Below are 21,103 nucleotides of genomic sequence, written 5' to 3' on the forward strand. Positions count from 1 at the left end.
ATTAAAAAAAATTATTAATTTAAATTCATAAATGAGATAAAAATAAATTTAAATATATTTATAAATTTGAAAATTATTATCAATTAATAAATATAGGATTATAAATACTGTATATATATATAATATTTATGAATAAAATATGTATGTATTTTAAATGCATTTACAACAAGATTTATTAAAAAAAATAATTATTATATACTTTTTGTAAATATATATTTATCTAAAAAATTATTTATTATTAGTATTGAATATCTAATCAATTGATAAAACAACTACAAGTACTAAACTATATTACAGTATATATATATATATTTCGTTAAAATTATTTTTAGTTTTTGTTTATTTGTTTGTTGTGAGCTACTTATTTTATTTGATAAATTAATTATTAATGATAATAATTATTAAAATATCTAGATCAATTAACTATTAAACATTGTATATTTTAATGTGTGTATTATTTTTAAGGTCATGATATTTATTGATTATAGATTATACTGTATATAAAATAATATATATAGACTATAAAATATTTATAAGTAAATAATGTCTGTGTATGTCTATAATTATATCAGAATATAAATAGTTATTTTTTTTTGCTATAAATATTTTATAATAATAAAACATTAAGAGAGATAAAAAAAACTAATTAAATAAATAAAATCAAACATATATTATAATTACTGTCTATATATTTAATATTTATATATTATTTTATAGTCAATTTTATTTTATTACTTATTACTATTAGATATTATAGTATATCTATTGAATTTTTAAAAAATTAGATTATTTAATAATATACTTTATTTTTATATAAATTTTTAGTTTTAATTTTTTTAAATTTAATATATAAATAATAAAAATTATTGAGAATCAATATTTGTTTTAAAAATTTGTATTTATAAAATTGATATATAATATAGTAATTATTGTTATTACTAAATAATTATATATTTATTTTTAATCTAATTAAATAAATATATTTATACAGTATATTTTTAATTTAATAAAATAATAATAAATAATAAATTAAAAATATAAAATATAATAGCAATATACTGTATAAATAGATCATTTTTATAAATATATAAAGTATATGTTTTTGTTTGATTTTTTAAAGTTTGTTTTAAAAATATAAAAAACTAATAGTAGTTAATAATAGTAATATTAATAATAATAAGAAATAATAGATAATTTAATATTTTTAATAAAGTTTGTTTTTAAATATAAATATATTTTTTAATTACTTTTTTGTTGATTGTTTTTTCCACTAAAAAATTGTCCAAAAGTAACCAAAAGTAACCAAAAGTAACCAAAAGTAACCAAAAGTAACCAAAAGTAACCAAATGCAGTCAAAATTTTAAAAATATGTAAAACAATTTTAAAAGTTTATAGTTTTATTTTATTAAACATCCGTTTAACAACAATACCAAACAAAAATAAGAAAAAAAAATTAGAAAATTATATTTATATATAATATACATAAAGTATATCTAGTATAAAACAGTTCTATTTAACTGACCTAAAATAACCCTAAATTTAATGCTAATATTTGCTTTTAATATTTAAAATAATATAATCTAATTACTAAATGAATTTATAATATATATTTATATATATCAGGGTTAAGCAAGGTTTTGGATTTTAGTAGGGTGGTAGACTGTGGGGTATAGGGGGTATAAAATTTTATTGCATTTTTAAACAAAAATTTTTTCAAAAATTAAAATAATGTATTTTAAATTTAAAAATAGTTGATAAAAGCATTAATGATACACTATGAGTTATTTTTAGTATATTAATAATTTTTTATAATTACTGTATATATGTATAACATTATAAAAATGTAAAATTTAACTAAAAATGTATAAAAGTTAAAAAAAATTAAATTTTCGACTTTAAAGTCGAATATCTCGAAAACTATTCGAGATATTAAAAAATGAATTAGATTAATAAAATCAATAATAAAATTTAACTAAAAATGTATAAAAGTTAAAAAAAATTAAATTTTCGACTTTAAAGTCGAATATCTCGAAAACTATTCGAGATATTAAAAAATGAATTAGATTAATAAAATCAATAATAAAATTTAACTAAAAATGTATAAAAGTTAAAAAAAATTAAATTTTCGACTTTAAAGTCGAATATCTTGAAAACTATTCGAGATATTAAAAAATGAATTAGATTAATAAAATCAGCATTAAATTTAGCAATAAATAAAAAAAATTTAAAAATAAAATTTTTCTGATCCCTTTTACCCGTGTGGCTTTACCCATACCGCGGGTGCGGTGGCGGCAATCGCGATCTCCGTATTGCTGTCATTGTTTTGGTCACCACCACCACCACTGATTGATCCCAACACCAATCGGCCAGTTGTTTAAAGTTCATTGATTGCCACTCTTGCGACTATTGTATACGTGTTTTGGTCTATTCGGTCGCTACGGTCGCTACGGTCAATGGTCGCCCGATGGCCATCGACTATGTTATACTGTATCAATACTGTAATAATACTAATCAATATATAAACAGTCCCTTAATATATCAAATTTTATATTCAAATTTGTTTACTGTATATAAATAAATAACTGTTTCATTACAAACAAAACCAAAACAATAATGACCGCTAAGCTATGCGTTTATACCTTTTTTTTAAAAAAAAAATTTAACCAACAAAAAATAATTGGTCAACTTTTTTTTGTTGTTGACGCTACTCATAAATTACGTTATTATCATTATATTTATTGCTTAAACAATAGCTTAATATAGCAATAAATATGAGTAATTTAAGAGTAGTGTCAACAACAAAAAAAAGTTGACCAAATATTTAGTTAATAAAAGTATTATTGTTTGGCTGCCTTAGGTGTTTTGGTTTTGCTTGTACTCAAAACAGTTATTTTTTACCTGTATATATGCTGTTTATATATATACAGTATATAAGCGAAAAAATCTTAAACACTGGTGGCGGCGGCTGTAAGGCTATTAATAATATCATAATTATAATTATCTGGTCAACAATTTTTTTATTGTTGTAATTAATTAATTAATAATAATAATTTTTTTTTATAAATTTTTAAAATAAATTAATTAATTGTATGATGATTTGACAGATAATTTATAGTCGACTAAGATTTTTATTTATTTTTTTAAAATTCTAGCATATAATACAATTTATTTTTTTTTAAAAAAAACCAATGACCAATTACAATTTTATTTAGTTTACAAAATTATAAACATTTGCTACTTGGTCACTTTTAAATTCCAACGTATTGTTGACCAGATATTTGTAATTTAATAGCATCGCCACCGCCGCCGCTGTTTAAGATTCTCTCTCTCTATATATATATATATATAAGCGACATCTGTATATTAGTGTCATATTTACAGAATATTCATTAAAAATAAAATGATCATGATGAAATAATTAATTATTTTTTTAAATATATTTAAATTAACCCACCCACACATACACACACATACACACACATACACATACACATACACATACACATACACATACACATACATATGCATACACACACACACACATACACATATACATACACACATACACATACATACACATACACACACACACCGTGACATTTAATACCACATAAACCGGTCAAAAAAATGTTTGTCCATCACATGAAATATACGTACGAGTGGTCACTGGATGTCCATTCGTTGTCATCATCGTCGTCATCGACATCGATGGCTGGCATTGAAAAAAGTCCCGTAATGTTGACCAAAAACAACATCAAATGGCATCTCTATGTAGACCTACGGCAAGTTTATCGGAAAACTAATCAATCGTTTACTGTTCGGCTATTGTTGGATGAGTTGCCGAAATCCGATGACAACCAGATATTGGACATCGAATTCAACGTATATCTGGTGGCCAAAGATGACATTACTGGCCATACAAGACAATTGGTTGTATTATATACAACACGGCTCTCACCGCCAGTCATGATAAACAGCAACCGTACGGACATCGACACCAAAAACATTGTTGTCGTCGTCGACAAAGAGTTGCCGTTCAACGACCAGATGACTGACGATAATCACCAATTGGTTCTCTACTTTGAATTGGTTTACATCGAACCCAGGGATCAAATATGTCAACGAATTGGTACCGATTTAGTTGACTCGTTGCGGACGTTGATGTCTAGCGGCGATCACAGCGACGTAACACTGGTGGTCGGCAGCGGCGGCGACGGCGGCGATCGACAATATTCGGCCCATAAGTGTATACTAAGCGCCAGATCCGAGTTTTTTCGGGCAATGTTTGCCAATCCGATGAAAGAGTCAAACGATAATCGAGTGATCATCGATACGGCCGATGCCGACGTGTTTGACCAGTTACTCGAGTTTATCTATACGGGTAGTATCGGCAGCGGCGGTGGAGCGGACATCGACCCGATAGCGGCCAACCGATTGCTAGTGTGCGCCGAATACTATTCACTGCCCGATTTGAAGTCCATTTGCGAACATATACTATCGCAAACATTGACCACTGGATCGGCTATCGATTTACTATTGTTTGCCATCAAATATAATGCCCGATCGTTACGGGAAAAACTTATCGATTATGTGGCCAACAATTATCTGGAAATTGAACTCAAATCTGGCCATAAATTAAGCGATTTATTTAAAACTGAACCCCAATTAATGCAATCGATTGTACATAAAATTGCTAAACTTAATAATATTTATTAAAATAAAAAAAATAATAAAATAAAAATCAATCAAAAAAAATAATTACTATTTAATTAGTTTTTTAATTAGTTTTTTGTGTTTATAAAAAATTGTTTGTTTTATTTTCTAAATAATAAAACAATTTAATAAATCTATACTAAAATTATTATTAATATTATTAATAATCAAAAATAACATAATCTTATATTTTTTTTGACAAACAATTTCAAAAAAAAAAACATAATAATTGGGTAAAAAAGTAATAAAATAATTCATACAATTTATTTTTTGATGATGATAATGATAAAATTGATTAATCAAATTGATTTAAAATGGTATTGAATTAATTAATTTTGATAACAATGATATAGTAGTAGTAGTAGTAGTAGTAGTAGTAGTAGTAGTAGTAGTAGTAGTAGTAGTAGTAGTAAAATGTATTATAAAGATTACTAAAAAACAAAATGATTTTTTTTAAAGGTATTTTTAAGTAACTTTTTTTTACAATTAAAATAAAATTGTTACCCTCATCATCCTAATTATTATTATTATGGAAATAACATTGGTATAATTTATATATACAAAATAATAATAATAATAATAATAATAATTAATTAATTTGTACTGTATAAATAACAATAACAACAATAAAATAATTATTGATTGTGTGGTGTATAAAATTGATTTTTTTTCAAACAAAAATTGTTGAAAACTACTAAATAATTGATAATTAATTAAATTAAATTTTTAAAAAAAATAATAATAATAATCACAAAATAATTAATTGAATTAATCATATAATAGAGGGTTAACAACAACAACAAAAAATACGGTAATATTTTTTTTGTTGTTGACATCAATTAATTTTTGTTTCTCTCTCTCTCTCTCTCTCTCTCTCTCTATAGTATAAAATAAAGTATAATTATTAATAGTATCACTGGCAACCCCACCCCCTCCCACCCGTATAATAGTAGATAAAATCATAATAATACAGTACAATAGTACTGTACTATTAGTAATAGGTTAGGGGGTTAGGGTGGGTGTACCTGTTTAGTTTGTTATACTGTATACTTATTTTTCTAATTAAATAAAAAACACTATCAAATAAATTTTCTACATTTAGCTGATCCGCACATACAATCAATGGCAGTGATATGTCTTGGAGGATGACTAGCGCTAGTAGTAGTAGTGTTGTTGTTGGTGGTGGTGGTAGTGGTAGAGGTGGTGGTGGTGGTACCCGACGATGACGTATAGCCACTGTCCACTGAAGCCACTTCATCGGCTGTCGACGACGAGTTGTTGTTTGCAAATATACCGTTGAGATCAACTGAAAACGTTATACGATTGTAATCGTAGGTTAATTCTTCGTACGGTTTGATATCACGATTGGCGAAGAATGCAATTCGGGGAATCTGTTCGCCATTACCCAAGACTGTCATATGCGACGATAGATTCGGTTCGCACGAATGATTGACAAATCGGGAAATGTTTGCATAGTATTTGGCGTCAATAAAAACGGTTTGTCCGCAAAATTCTTCGTCAATATTGAACATATAGGTATCGTCGTAGCGATAGTATGTCTGTTGGCTATCGAGTATTCGTCCTAAATATTGTAAAACAAAATCATATCTCTGGATCTTCTTCGTAGTCAATACACCCCAACCGCGACCGGTTGTCTTGTAGATCATTAAATTACGGCCAATCTGGCCCTTCTGTACCCGTCGATTGGGACATCGCTGAGGATTACACAGACAACTTGCATTACATTCGTACAGTACATAACTAGTCTGGAACTGGTTCTTGTTTTTTTGTAGTTTATTTTCGCACAAACACGACTTTCTCGTAAGACAATCGCCGGGACATTGACAACAGCCGCGTATCAACAATCGACTGGTATCGACACTGACGTTATCGTTCAGCATGTATTCGCTTAGATATTTGATTTTGGGCGGAACCTCCAGATCGGCATTGTTCTCAACTGATATACAATCGCCAGTAAAACCCAACGAAGCCAACTGTCCATTGATATCGTCGGCCCATTCCTTCAGTTCAATTCGTGCCAAATACCTATCTTCGACAAACTCGAACAACTTCTCCAGACTACCGAAATTCTTGTCAATTCTCAACTCCCGTACCAAATGCTGGATCAGTAGCCGTTGTGGCCAAAAATTGTCGGCCGGTTTGCATCGATTGACTCTCATCTTACGATACATTCGTCTCATAGCCAACCTATAGATCTCCAGATTTGATCGTAATTTTCTGGTTGTCTTCTCATTTCGATCAAACACTTCGACAGTCATATCATTCAATCGCAAGAGTACTGCCGTATCAAACTTGGAGCTCATTGTCAACGATAAACAGTTCATCAGTTTCCGAAACTCATGAATCGTATACATGACTACTACCGGTGCAGACATAGTAGTAGTAGTAGTAGTAGTGATGGCAGCGTCGGTGTCGGCGGTAAACAGTTTGTCAAAGTAGTTCCTGTAGTGTTGTTGACAATCAAACAGATCGTCGCTCTGTTGCCATGTATTGTCGCTGTCGTTATCATAGCCGCGCCATTTGATTAGATACATAAGCTCTCCATCCGTAGCCAATCTCAAGTCGACTATCTTTTCGATGAAATATCTGTCTTCCGATACAAATCGCCGATAACTGTCGTCACGTTTACGGCGTTTATTTGAACTGGAATTTGTCGAAAACCCGAACTTTCGTTTACGTTTCTTATGCTGTTTCGGCAGTGGCGGCGTTGGCGTCGGCGACGACTTTACTGCCGATGTCGTTGAAGACTGCAGCTGCTTCTGGCCATCATTGCTCGTCCGACTATTGCTGGCTATAGTAGTAGTATTGGTTTCCTTCCACTGACCACTGGCCAATTGACGGGCCCGGCGTTTGACCACTTGTATGGGTTCGACACACGCTACATAGGCATAACTGGTCAATTGGACCAATTGGTCGTATGTTAGCTCATCGCGGCCAACGATCTTCATTTGATGGCTACCGCGGCAGTAGCAGCTGATCTGTCCGCGCAAACTGTTGTTGACCTTAATTTGTGGCCGAGGAGGAGGAGGAGGAGGAGGAGGTGGCGGCGGCGGCGGCGGACGATGACCACATTGTTTGTTTGTATGGCCACAACAATAATCCGCGCGAATCGATCGGTCGGTGACAACTATAGTAGTCGGGAAAGTAAAACAAAAAAATGTATTATTAATTCATTGATAGCACCGACGAGAAAAAAAAAGTGGTCACTGAATGTGTGTGTGAAGACATAAATGTGATCTCAATTTAGTTAATAATAATAATAATAATAATAACAAAAACACTGTATTATTATTATTGTTGACTAAAATATTATTTCCAGTCTAGCAATACATGTGTGTCTCTCTCAATAGGGTTGTGTCTTAAAAAAATACTTATTAAAAAAAGCTATTAAATATTTTGGTTATTATTATTAATTATTATTAATTATTATTAATTATTATTAATTATTATTAATTATTATTAATTATTATTAATTATTATTAATTATTATTAATTATTATTAATTATTATTAATTATTATTAATTATTATTAATTATTAATTATTATTATAAAATATACTTATTATATAATGTGGCAAAAAAGTGACAAAAAAAATCAATAAAAATAAACTAAGTTTAAGAAATTATCTAGATAAAAAATTATATTGCCATCAACAATAGAGGTTTATTCATTAATTTTTTTTCATTAATCATTTTGATATTGCTGTTATTATTTAATAATTTTATACAAGAAACAAAAATGTCAATAAATATATAAATTATTATACTGTATATAAAATAAATATAAATATAAAACCTTAGTAAACAAACTAAAAAATATCAATAACAATAATTATTAAATAAGACAATATAAATTTTTATCTTGCTAATTTCTATTTTTTAGCAACTATTATATTTGTAACATTATTAACCAATTGATAATATTAATTACTGTAATCAATCAATCAAATCGGTGGCCGCTATTTGTCTAATATATATATATTTTTAAGACATTACCCCATAATTCAAAACAAAACAAAACTACTGTTCATTCAATTATATTCAAAAAAATTTTTTTGAATGCATTGAGAGATCAGCTGTTTATTCAATCAATCAAACAAACAAACAAAACAACTGTTTGTCTACTGAATCACCGATTGACTGATTGATTGATTGGTCACTTAGTCAGTGACCACACTGTTTGTCGACACCGATGGCCAACAACAACAACAAGAATAACGGCGGTCTGAATGCCGAACTCAGACAATCCAAACAAGAGTTACAACAAATCGATGAACAACTGATGACATTGCGATCGCGTAGACGTCAATTGGCCACCAAAATTGCCGCCTTAGAGTCACGGCTGGCATCGATAAGTGACCAGCAATCGAGCGACCAGTTTGATGGCCAGGATTTCCAATGGTCCGGACAATGTCAACGGCTATTGGAAACGGTATTCGGGTTGAAGTCGTTTCGCAACTATCAACTACAGGCCATCAACGCTACGCTGGCCGACAACGATTGCCTATTGGTTATGCCGACCGGCGGCGGTAAATCACTGTGTTTCCAGTTGCCGGCACTTATCCGGCCGGGCCTGACGGTAGTCGTATCGCCGCTCATATCGCTAATGGAGGACCAGTTGAGCGCCATGAAAGAGCTTCAGATACCGACGGCAGTTATCAGTGGCCAGACCCAGCGCTCGGAAAACAATCAGATCTTGCAGTCGATGGCCGCGCCGACCAGCGACCTGAAGATTGTTTACGTAACGCCCGAAAAGATGGCCAAATCTAAGCGATTTATGTCTCAATTGGAAAAGTGTTACCAAAATAAACGACTCAATCGTATTGTCATCGATGAGGTATACCGTTGTTGTTGCTGATGATATGATGACTGTTGAGAGGATTAGTTTAAAATCCAGTTTTTAAGACAACATTTACCCCCCGTATGTACGCGCATATAACCCACCCCCCTCCCCAGTTAGCAGGTTTTTTTTATTAAAAATAAAAATCAACTTTTAGTATGGGGCTATAACTCACATATACCCCCCCTCTACTGGGGCTATATGTGAAGTCGTGGGGCGGGGGGAGTAGGAAACGATAGTGTGCGGTGGGGGTGGGTGGTTCAACATAGTGTTAAATTTTAGACATTCAAAAAAAACTTCTCAATAGTTAGAGGACTATTGTTTTGAACAATAGTTTGATATATGGGGGCTGTAACTCACATATAACCCCCCCTCATCTACTGGGGCTATATGTTAAGTCGTGGGGGGGGGAGTAGGAAACGATAGTGTGCGGTGGGGGTGGGTGGTTCAACATAGTGTTAAATTTTAGACATTCAAAAAAAACTTCTCAATAGTTAGAGGACTATTGTTTTGAACAATAGTTTGATATATGGGGGCTGTAACTCACATATAACCCCCCCTCATCTACTGGGGCTATATGTTAAGTCGTGGGGGGGGAGTAGGAAACGATAGTGTGCGGTGGGGGTGGGTGGTTCAACATAGTGTTAATTTTAGACATTCATAAAAACTTCTCAATAGTTAGAGGACTATTGTTTGGACAATAGTTTGATATATGGGGGCTGCTGTAACTCACATATAGCCCCATAGTTTTAATATACATATAGCCCCTCGGATGCCTTAGTGGGCGTGCCGGGGGGCTATATGCGCGCGTACGGACGGTACTAATATTTTTTCATTTTATCTCAAATTTTTAAGGTTCACTGTTGTTCGCAATGGGGTCACGATTTTCGTACGGATTATAAATTTCTGGGTATATTGAAGACACAGTTTCCCGAAACACCTATCTTAGGACTGACAGCTACGGCTACCTCAACGGTTATCATAGATATCCAGAAGATTTTGAACATCGAAGGTTGTGTTGTACTGAAAGATTCGTTTTTTCGGTCAAACTTGAACTATATTATCGACAAACAAGACTACAAACGTGACGAACAAATCGAAAAGATTGCCGAACTATTGAATACCCGATATCGCCGACAATCGGGTATTATCTACTGTTTGACTATCAAAGATGTCGAAGAAGTTACCGAAAAACTACGGGCCATGAATATCCGGGCACTGGCATATCACGCCCAACTGGAACCAGCACGGCGGTCCAGTGTTCAACAAAAATGGTCAAAACACGACAACCATAAATGTCAGGTGATTGTGGCCACTGTTGCTTTCGGTATGGGTATCAACAAACTGAATGTCCGATATGTTATACATTTTTCATTGTCCAAATCGCTGGAAAACTACTATCAGGAAACTGGTCGCGCCGGCCGTGATGGCCAACCGGCTGACTGTCTACTATACTATCGATTTGCGGATGTATTTCGTACCACTAGTTTGGTGTTTAGCGAAAAAAATGGATTAACCAATGTCTATGCAATGCTAGCCTATTGTCTCAATGATAGTATTTGTAGGAAAGGTATGTTTTTTTCTAGTAATACCCATAATTGGTTATTAAAATTTACCGAAAATTCTCTCTCTATCTTTAATTAGAACAAATTGCTAACTATTTCGGCGATAAATGGACCAACAATTGTGATCAAATGTGTGACAATTGTCAACAAAATAGTAGTGTTGAATTGAATGAACTAAATGTTGGCCACTATTTGGACGATATCGTCAAAATCTTGACAAACGCCGGAAAAATCAAAGAACGTATGACTGCCTTAAAACTGATGGACTCGTGGTTTCAAAAAGGAAACAAAAAACTAAGACTCGACGATATAAGACCACCAGATATTAGACGCGATGTCTGTCAGCAAATTGTCGGCCTATTGCTATGCGATGGCTATCTGAAAGAAGATTTTCATTTTACACCCTATTCTACCATTAGTTATCTATCGGTTGGTTCCAGATATCATACAAAACCACAGAAGCAGAAAATCGCATATTTTGTTGATCTGTCGACAAAACCGTCGAAACTGAATAGTAAACTGAAGATAAAAAGTGAGAAAAAATTGAAAACAGTTAAAAACGAAGACAAAGACAATGACAACAACAACAACAACACATCCAATGATATTATATGTATTGACTGATTGACAACAACAACAACAATACATTAACTTATTTAACGGCAAAATAAACTTAAAAATGTATATATAATTAATTAATTAATTTTTATATTTATTAACTAATAATTTAATTTATTTTAATTTATTTTTTTTATATAATTATAATCAAATCTAATCTTTTGAATCGTTATTATTATTATTATTATTATTATTATTACCGGTATTTGTATTATTATTATTATTATTCTGTTTAAATGATTTCAAATAATTGATTCGCCTCTCAATTGTCAACAACTTGGATGTCAACAAACCTTTGACCTCTCCGTCATCGGTAAACATTCGCCACGAAGGCAGGTCTTCGGTTAAGACATTAAAGGCTGCATTTCTGGTCATTAATTTCTCCAGAAATTCAATGGCACCGTCAATATAGTCATCATCACCTAAACTAACTATATGTTTGTCGGCCCGACTACTGGCCGTATAGTTGACCAACTGATTGACTACTGACCACAAATAGTAGCCAATGACCAGCGATATGGCTGTCACAATGAATCGATGCTGAACTGCGGTAAATAGTTTGGTACGCGTAATGATCATATAGGGCAGGCCTACAGCTACGGCCGTAGCCGTTGTAACATTTAGTGCATTCAATGCCAGATTAGCGTTGTTGGCCACTAAGATTTGATGGCCAACAGCGTACTTTTTGGCCCGATCGGACAATACTAGCGACTGGATAAATGCTTGGCCGGCCGGCGATCGCCACTTGATGTACGGATCGTGTTGGCCGAAAAATCTCAGATCAACAGTCTTGACGTCGTCGACGGTGGCGTAGCTCAGAGTAAATGGTAGACCAATCCATGCACCGGTAGTCAATGTACCGATACTTATGGGCTGTTTGTGGATCAACCGATAAACAACAACAACAACAACAACAACAACAAACTGTTGGTTAGAAACTTCGGGAGAGAGACTAATGGACATACTTGCGATCCGACCGATGCAAAAAACCGAACCGAATCCGATGTCCGACGGCCGCCCAGTCGTTCATTGTATTCCTGCCAAACTGTTTCGGCTAATTTGGCCACCGATTCGTTTAGCGGTGTATTTTCTTGGCCTCTATATTAAAAGTGGTCAACAAATGTCATTTAAGAAATCATTGATTGATTGATTGATTGGACACAACAAACCTATAGGACTGGAAAATAGATCGGTATTTGTCAACCAATACAGTATTGTACGATACATAGAGACCAGTGGTCAACATACAAGTGGTTACCGAAAAATAGCCGAAATATTGGTCGTAACGGCGCCGGGAGATTAGCCGCAATCCAAAAACGGTTGTCCTGTATTTGTCGACAACCGAATTGACACTAGCGGTCAATTGACGCCAACCGTTGGCCACAAACCGACTCATATTAACGATTTATACGATAGTAGCGAAAAAAACTCTGATGTTATGGCCACTGAAGTTTGGTTACCGCCGATACTGTAATAATAATAATGATATAAAAAAAATATAGACAACAAAACCACGTGTTTATCACACATGCGCTGTCAGTGTGTAAACAATACATACATAATAATTACAGTATACTATTGGCCGCAAAATTATTTCGGGTCAACAAATATAACATGTGATTTTCGCGGCGCCCGACTATTACATCCGTGGTCATCATCAAGCGGTCACACACTTTGAACGGTCAATTGGTACATATCAGACACACGCGAGCGGACGGACGGACGGACGGACGGACGGATAAATGGTTTGGCGGCGGCTAAGTCTAATGGATTTGGCCGCTGTCGGCGGTTTTATCGGTATCATCGGTGCCGGCGCCGGACTAACAGTGGTCAACCATCGTCGCCAACAAGTACGCAAACAAGACTACTATAAGCAAGCTATGAAGCTGTTCGAGGCCAATAAGGCAGCCGTCGATCTGGTCGGCTATCCTGTCTACCGATACCGTATTGATTTGAGTGATAGCGAAAACAATTGGTTCGGTCCGATGGCCACTCGTATTAAAGTACCGATCAAAGGTACGAAACGTTCCGGTAATCTACATGTTTGGGCCGATCGAGTGGACACCGATTGCCCGAAGGAATGGACAGTCAGACGCATTGAGATGACATTGGATGACATATACGACAGGAAAGTGTTGGTCTATAAAAACAACGATAAATCTAAAATCAATTCAATTGATTGATTGATTGATAACTATTATAAAAAATAATTATAATAATTGTATTTTTAAATTATAGTTTAAATAATTTTTGTTTGTTTGTATAGTATTTTTTGTATGTTTGTCTATAAATTATATAATATATATAAAAAAAATTGAAAACCTGAATTACCGTAAATTAAAAACTAATAATTATAATATTACAGTACCGGTAATTATATAATCTACGGGTAAAATAGTTGTAATTTTCGGTAATTATTATTATTATTAAACTATGATTTTTGTTGTTGATTACTACTACTACTACTACTACTACTACTACTACTACGACTATTATTATTATTATTATTATCATCATCATAGGTAAGATTCAATTTGTAGATCCTATCCAATCGTTTATCAATTGGTACACCTTTGACGGCAAACAATTTCAACATCAATGACCGCAAATTAAGGCTAACACCACCGATAATCGATAACTTATTATTATTATTGGCCGTACCGGCCACCGACGGCACCAATGTTTCGTTCAATTCGCTTAGAGCCGACTTTCGTTGCTGTAGTTTACGGTAATACTCGACAGCGCCGTCCAAATAGTCGCGGCTCTGTTGACAGGCACTTTCGTCGGCCGCTTTTTGCCAACTCGATACCAGAAAGTCGCGGATTAGAAACCAAACGGCCAGACCAAGCATCATCGACAGACACCGTATACCGAAACTTAGCAAATATCTTCGGCGAATATTCAACTTCAGTATTACTTGTTGGCCGGCGCCGACTGCCAACATACCCGATCCGGCTATCGTAATCATATCGACAATCAGTTTGTTATTGGTTGCCATATGCAACTCCCGTGCAATGGCAAAACGTTTGGCATTGTCGCTGAGTACAAGCGATTCGATCAGCTGTCTGATAGCTGGCCGGCTATTATAATGGTCGGCGGCATTGGCGTCCACCAATTGTTTAGCCGATAGACCACCGATCAATATCTCCGACAGCTTGACATCGTCGACCGTTCGGTAGGCAAAATTATGCGGTAAACCAATATAGGAACCGGTTCGGCTGTCCAGATCGCCGACGGTAATCACCTATTTTTGATTCAAACAAAATGATTATCATCAACAAAAAAAACCCCGATTTCTACCGATCGCCCAAACCTCAGAGCCGTTGCATACGAAGAACTCCATCATCAGATCCATTAGCTTATAGTGGCGGCCAATGTGACAGAAATTCCATTCGCGTAGAGCCAGTAGTTCCAAGTTTTCCTCCAACGGCATCGGTTGGCCATCGCTGTCAGCGGTATCGGCGGCGGCGGTAAATGAAATGAACCGAAAAAACAGATAATAATTAGGACAATGAATCAGTTGATAGCTTAAGAAGTAGTAGTAGTGGTACTAACATATATAGTTGAAACCAATTGCGTTGTCTGTCCAGCAAATAGGTATTGTACGACAAATAGACGGCCACCGGTACGATTGTAGCCGCAAAAGCGGTACAATTGTAGATAAACAACAGCCGCTGGCGTGACATTCGGGACATATCGTAGACAATCTCGGTGTAGGTCTTTCGCCAACTACGCCAACTACGCGACACCGATCTGGTCACTTGGGACCAGCCGAACCGTGATAATTGTCGGGTCAATCGATTCATTGTCGGTTGTTATAAGATAGGTTGCCGGCAGTGGCCACAACCGATACACACACACACACACCCGCTATAAATATCAGACAAAAAAGTTAGTGTTGGCCAGCAATTAGGTGTCCGGACTACTGCTGCCGTAGATTTAATTGTTGATAATTTTTTGTTTTGTTTTGTTTTTGTTTTTTTTGGTGCATTCACTGTAATCACACACACATGTTATGTGTGGCCAAACAATTACAGTACAGTATTATATAGTACTGTAAACACTGTTATTAATACAAACACACTGTTATTATAATATTAATATTAATAATCAATTGTGTGATGCAATGGGCGTATTGGCGCGCATTTCAATTTAGTGTTTGAAATCAATTATATATAACTAATAAGTTATTTAATTATAATAAAATATTTATTTGTTTTTATTATTATAATTTTTAATTGTGTATGTGTAATTTAATAATGATGATAATAATAAACTCTAATGGTTGAGTACAATTTAGTTTTAATTTTTTTGTATAATAGTTTTTTTTGAAAAAACTTTATATATTAAATCATAGCATAGGAATGTATAACATTTTATGACATTATAATAATAGACAATTATTATTATTATTATTATTATTATTATTATTATTATTATTATTAACTTAATCTAATCACTTGTTGTTTAATTATAGTAATAATATTTTGTTTTTTATTATACCAATTAATTTTTTTATGTGTTATGGTATTTAATATATTTATATATCAAAGATATATAGAGATGATAATTTAATAACATTATTAATAACAATTAATTATTTTAGTAAATGGTTGCCTAGATGTTTTATTAGTTTAATAATAATAATAATATTTTAACTAATTTGTAATACTTATATATATATATAACATATTATATAATATATATTTTTAGTTTACTTATTTTTTTAGTTACTTATTAAAAGCATATAACAACAATTAATATAACAATAATATATTGCACCTAATTGTAAAATTAATATTATCAATTTTTTTCAAGTTTAAATTTGATGATAATCATAACCTTTTTTTAAAAAAATTATATTTTAGTACCAAATTATTTTAAGCTTTTTTTAATAGCTCTACAAAAAATGTTAGTTTATTAATATAAAAATACTTTTATATATTTTAATATATTTTTTTTAATAAAAAAAATGTCAATCAAATTAGCTAATAAATTTTTAGATAATACCAACTATAATAATGCAATACTTGAACGAATCAAACATAATGATAAAAATAATAATAATAATAATAATAATAATAGTAATGAATATATCAATGATTATGAAAATTATGATCAATTTGATAGTAATCGTCGACTATCAGCAGTATTTCGTATTAAACAACGTGTTGTCAATCAATTTAGTGTCAAATTAATCAAATCGGTTATCATTTGTATTATTGGATTCCTAACCGTAAGTATTATAATAATAATAATTTTTTAAAAAATAAAATACTATTACAATAATTTTATTTATAATATAACAATATTTGTATATATATTTAGAGTATGTATTCCTATATAAATTGGTTGACACCGACTACTATTGAATCAATTTTGATGGTCAATATAGACAATGATATATCAATAATAATAATCAATTGTAGTTTTACATTGGGAACAGTTATCAATTTGTTAATATGGAAACAATTGGATCTGTATAGGACATCGATGATTATGTTGGTGATAATGGGTTCAACAAATTTTTTCCTAATAATTGCAACTAAATTATTAACATCATCATCATCATCATCAACTGGGTCTATTTTGTATGCCTGCTATGTAGTCGGTGGTCTATCATCGGGTTCACTGTGGACATCATCGATGGTTTGGCTGATCAATCTATGGCGTGACAAATGTGGACCATATTTGCATAGTTTGTGTTTTTTTCAAAGTCTAGGCATTTTCGTTGGTCCCATAATTAGCAAACAATTTCGTCAATCATATCATCAGTTGAATGTCAACAATCAAACAATTAGTGAACAATCAGCTTATGATGATATCAATGCCATAACTACTACCATCACCACCACGACCATCACCACCACGACCATCACCACCACCAACAACATTATAATGCCATTCATACCAAATATTTGCCTATTATTTATGTCCATATGTTGTCTACCATTGATAATCATTATGATGGCTAACGATAGATTTAATTACAATAATAATAATAATCGTAAAAAATTTCGTAGACATAATAATCTAAATAATAATAATAATAGACAATTATTATTGTTAAATGAAATAATCCAATCATCTAGTATTGAATCAATTAAATTGGCCAAAAAATTTACCTATATCATCATGGTACTTATATTGTTGATGGCATATCAATGTCAAGAGTATGCTAATATAAAATTATCTAGATATTATTTTGATAATTATCTGGATGATAAATCAATATATGGTATTATTATTATTATTTTATATTGATTTTTATAATTTTTTTATAATTAATTAATTTAATTTTTTTATATATATATAGATAATAACATCAATTTTAATAAACTAATTATCTATTGTTCAATAATAATATTCCGTATGATATCAATAGTATTATCAATATTTATAAAACCACACTATCTATTGATAGCAAGTTTGCTAATAATTTCCATTTCAAATATAGCATTGATTTTATTTGCTAAACATTCATTGATTTTATATTTAATTGTAAGTAATCATATAATAATAATAATTATTATCATTATTTAATGATAATTTTATTTATAGATTAATATAATAATGGGATCGGGATTTGGTGCCTATCCTACAGTAATCTATACATTAATTCAACGATACATTCATCTCCATAATAATAATAACAATAATATTATAATTGCAACAATATTTTTTCAATCATTACTCTCAACAGTACTCAATCAATTAGTTGATAAACTAATTGTTAATAATAACTATTTGTTTTATATTTGTATGAATTATTTGTCAATTATTGTAACATTGATTACCGTATCATTTCTATTGTTTTCAAAAATACATATAAATTCTGGTAGTTTTACATTAAAACGGGTCGAAACTGAAACCCGGGTTAAGTTTTCCGATGAATACGATAGTGATGTCAATAGTGATTACAATAGTAAAGCTGTTAGCAGTTATCATATGAAATTCAGAGATACATCTATTGTTAGTATTAATTAAAATTATAATTATAATAATATTATCAAATATGATATAAAAGTCAAATCAATTTAGATTTGTATTTTAGAAATTATTATAAATAACAAAAAAAAATTAAGGAATTAATAATATGTTTGTATATAGAAACTAATTACCGGTAATATATTGTTAAATAAAATGTAAAATAAATACCTGTATATTAAAAAATAAAAATATTTACTAATAACTATCAATAAATTAAATTAATTTTCTCATATAAACTATATGTATACACATAGAAAATTAACTTAATTTATATTAATCATCACTGAACTTGATCATCTATTATTAAAATTTAATTATTAAAATTTTAATTAAATACATCATTTATTTTTTTAAAAAAAATATGATATAATATGTAAAATATATAATAGCAATAGTAAGCAATAGTTAAAAAATATATATATAATTAAATTACATATTTGAAAACTATTTATGTATTCAAAAAAAAAAATAATTAAAACCCAAGTTTATGTATCCAACCGGACCTGATCTGTGCCTTCCGGTCCTCGAGAATGTCCACATTATTCGGTTGCATTAGTTTCCAGTCGTCGCAAACCACTTGCCTGACAACGTCGCCGTCGGCCTGTTTGGTCAACAGTTCCAGATTGATGTCCTTATCGGGCGCCCCGATCGGTACCATCAGGTGGCCGCCAATCTTCAGCTGATCGATCAGTCGTTGCGGTACTCGACGGGTAAGCGGTTCGAGAAATATCAGATCGTACGGTGCTTCGGGTAAGTAACCGAATCGGCCGTCGCCTAAATAAATGTTGACCACACGCGTCTCCTTTAGCCAGCCGTAGTAGCGGTCAATGGTTTCGTTAGCCGACTGAACCAATTGGTGGATATGTTCGATGCCGACCACTCGTCCCGTCAGCGGTTCCAACATCGACCCGATACAACAGGTTAGATAACCAGATCCCGAACCAATGTCCAATACTTTACAGCCGCTGTGGCCGTGCAAATAACGGTCCAGGTATTGCAATAATGCCATATCGTAGGTGGCCGGCCCGGTATGGGCTCCGTGTCCTATACCGCGAACGTGATGTAGTGTATAGCTTGAAGCCGACGGTGCAAACAATCCCCGATCGATGGTCAACATAGACCTGATTACCCGTTCATTTGTTAGCGAATATCTAGTTTTCAATGTATGAACTAATTGTCTATTATCTACTGATGTCTCAATTTTTATATCATTTATACTAAAATTATTATTATTATTATTATTATTAACAGTTAATAATTTTTGATGATTTAAATTATTATTATTATTACTACTACTACTACTACTACTACTATCACTACTAGTAGTAGTAGTATTCATACCATCATATGAGTGATCAATACAATCGTCACATTCATCCACATCTGACAACTGAATCAAATCATTCATGTCTGCAGTTATCGACAATGTATTGAATGAATTGGAAATTAAATCATTATTAATATTATTGGCATTAGTATTATGTTTGTGACTATTATTATTGAATTGATATGAAATTATTGACGCTTTAATTGTATCACTAGATTGTTGTTGTCTATCAGTACTTAATTTATCATTTTCAGTACACAACAACTGATCCAATAGTTTGACCACTTCTTCATATTTACCACTGAGTTGACAATTATCTCTACGCAAGTCATCAATCTGTTCAGTCAGTTGTCTTCGTTCAGCGACTAACTCATGATTTCGGTGTTTCAATTCGTTGATCTGTTTCGTTGACATTTCAAGAATATTCTTCAAATGACTGACACAGTTATGTTCATTCGTATAACTACACCGTCGGCTGACAACAGCACCGCAATTAAGCGGACAATCAATTTGCTGGTCCATAGCCTCGGGATTGTATGCACACTGTGACCGATGTCCCGGAAGTTCATCGATCGGTACCCTTTCCCGACAGCCATTGTCGGCAAAGTCACACTGAATGGCCAGCGACGAGATCAGTGTCTTGAATGACCGCTGCGGCGGTCGCAGTGACTGCTGGTCGACCACTTGCCGATCGATTGGACACGTCTTGTTGTTGTTGTCGGCGGTAGCTTCGGCGGCGGTACAATTGGTAAACCATTGGCCAATACATTGGCCACAAAATACGTGTTCACATTCCTGAAGAATTACAGGTTCCTGAAGAATGTCGCAACAAATTGGACACAAAAATTCTTGGCGAATGTCCGACTCGTTAAACCTTTTTATATCAAATCCCATAATAATAATAATAATAATTAATATTTATTTATTTTATTTGTTGATAACTATTGATTAAAACTATTGATTTTTATTTAAAAATATATTTATATAATATATATATATTTAGTATGCACTTTGTTATTACAACAACAA

The 21,103-nt window shown here is 32.2% G+C and overlaps 7 protein-coding genes across 7 annotated transcripts; 3 read left to right on the forward strand and 4 right to left on the reverse strand.

Moving 5' to 3' along the window:
• The first annotated feature begins 3,627 nt into the window (after positions 1-3,627).
• On the forward strand, positions 3,628-4,716 carry LOC128957111 (speckle-type POZ protein-like B). The gene has a single exon (XM_054302826.1). It carries the CDS (start codon positions 3,628-3,630, stop codon positions 4,714-4,716), a length of 1,089 nt encoding a protein of 362 aa, XP_054158801.1.
• Positions 4,717-5,722: 1,006 nt separating this feature from the next.
• LOC128957087 (uncharacterized) lies at positions 5,723-8,073 on the reverse strand. The gene has a single exon (XM_054302803.1). It carries the CDS (start codon positions 7,680-7,682, stop codon positions 5,793-5,795), a length of 1,890 nt encoding a protein of 629 aa, XP_054158778.1. The 5' UTR covers positions 7,683-8,073; the 3' UTR covers positions 5,723-5,792.
• Positions 8,074-8,726: 653 nt separating this feature from the next.
• LOC128957086 (ATP-dependent DNA helicase Q1-like) lies at positions 8,727-11,799 on the forward strand. The gene is made up of 3 exons (XM_054302802.1): positions 8,727-9,571; positions 10,430-11,144; positions 11,219-11,799. Exons 1-3 carry the CDS (start codon positions 8,927-8,929, stop codon positions 11,761-11,763), a joined length of 1,905 nt encoding a protein of 634 aa, XP_054158777.1. The 5' UTR covers positions 8,727-8,926; the 3' UTR covers positions 11,764-11,799.
• A 162-nt stretch (positions 11,800-11,961) lies between these two features.
• Positions 11,962-13,190, reverse strand: LOC128957119 (uncharacterized; the record flags this gene model as incomplete). Its single annotated transcript, XM_054302834.1, has 3 exons — positions 12,927-13,190; positions 12,723-12,855; positions 11,962-12,630 (listed from the first exon to the last, which is right to left on the reverse strand). Coding segments are annotated over exons 1-3 (1,029 nt in total), but the record flags the coding sequence as incomplete, so codon positions are not given.
• An 88-nt stretch (positions 13,191-13,278) lies between these two features.
• LOC128957120 (uncharacterized) lies at positions 13,279-13,940 on the forward strand. The gene has a single exon (XM_054302835.1). It carries the CDS (start codon positions 13,500-13,502, stop codon positions 13,938-13,940), a length of 441 nt encoding a protein of 146 aa, XP_054158810.1. The 5' UTR covers positions 13,279-13,499.
• A 181-nt stretch (positions 13,941-14,121) lies between these two features.
• LOC128957130 (uncharacterized) lies at positions 14,122-15,822 on the reverse strand. Its single transcript, XM_054302848.1, has 3 exons — positions 15,313-15,822; positions 15,071-15,203; positions 14,122-15,001 (listed from the first exon to the last, which is right to left on the reverse strand). The coding sequence occupies exons 1-3, from the start codon at positions 15,561-15,563 to the stop codon at positions 14,189-14,191; spliced, it is 1,197 nt and encodes a 398-aa protein (XP_054158823.1). The 5' UTR covers positions 15,564-15,822; the 3' UTR covers positions 14,122-14,188.
• A 3,397-nt stretch (positions 15,823-19,219) lies between these two features.
• Positions 19,220-20,968, reverse strand: LOC128957112 (uncharacterized). Its single transcript, XM_054302827.1, has 2 exons — positions 20,136-20,968; positions 19,220-19,964 (listed from the first exon to the last, which is right to left on the reverse strand). Exons 1-2 carry the CDS (start codon positions 20,966-20,968, stop codon positions 19,220-19,222), a joined length of 1,578 nt encoding a protein of 525 aa, XP_054158802.1.
• Between the last annotated feature and the right edge of the window lie 135 nt (positions 20,969-21,103).

The sequence above is a fragment of the Oppia nitens genome, unplaced genomic scaffold (assembly GCF_028296485.1).
Source record: "Oppia nitens isolate AA-2021 unplaced genomic scaffold, nextdenovo-longstitch-racon4-pilon3 scaffold36_pilon_pilon_pilon, whole genome shotgun sequence".
In the NCBI taxonomy this organism is placed as follows: Eukaryota; Metazoa; Arthropoda; class Arachnida; order Sarcoptiformes; family Oppiidae; genus Oppia; species Oppia nitens.

Excerpts from the sequence above, each read along its gene's own strand:
- LOC128957111 (XM_054302826.1), top strand. The coding sequence starts at position 3,628 with ATGTTTGTCCATCACATGAAATATACGTACGAGTGGTCACTGGATGTC.
- LOC128957087 (XM_054302803.1), bottom strand. The coding sequence starts at position 7,682 with ATGAAGATCGTTGGCCGCGATGAGCTAACATACGACCAATTGGTCCAA.
- LOC128957086 (XM_054302802.1), top strand. The coding sequence starts at position 8,927 with ATGGCCAACAACAACAACAAGAATAACGGCGGTCTGAATGCCGAACTC. Across the intron at positions 9,572-10,429 it reads ATCGTATTGTCATCGATGAG|GTTCACTGTTGTTCGCAATG; the intron begins GTATACCGTTGT and ends CAAATTTTTAAG. Across the intron at positions 11,145-11,218 it reads TGATAGTATTTGTAGGAAAG|AACAAATTGCTAACTATTTC; the intron begins GTATGTTTTTTT and ends ATCTTTAATTAG.
- LOC128957120 (XM_054302835.1), top strand. The coding sequence starts at position 13,500 with ATGGTTTGGCGGCGGCTAAGTCTAATGGATTTGGCCGCTGTCGGCGGT.
- LOC128957130 (XM_054302848.1), bottom strand. The coding sequence starts at position 15,563 with ATGAATCGATTGACCCGACAATTATCACGGTTCGGCTGGTCCCAAGTG. Across the intron at positions 15,204-15,312 it reads AATTGGTTTCAACTATATAT|CGATGGCCAACCGATGCCGT; the intron begins GTTAGTACCACT and ends TACCGCTGACAG. Across the intron at positions 15,002-15,070 it reads TCGTATGCAACGGCTCTGAG|GTGATTACCGTCGGCGATCT; the intron begins GTTTGGGCGATC and ends AATCAAAAATAG.
- LOC128957112 (XM_054302827.1), bottom strand. The coding sequence starts at position 20,968 with ATGGGATTTGATATAAAAAGGTTTAACGAGTCGGACATTCGCCAAGAA. Across the intron at positions 19,965-20,135 it reads ATGAATGATTTGATTCAGTT|TATAAATGATATAAAAATTG; the intron begins GTCAGATGTGGA and ends TAATAATTTTAG.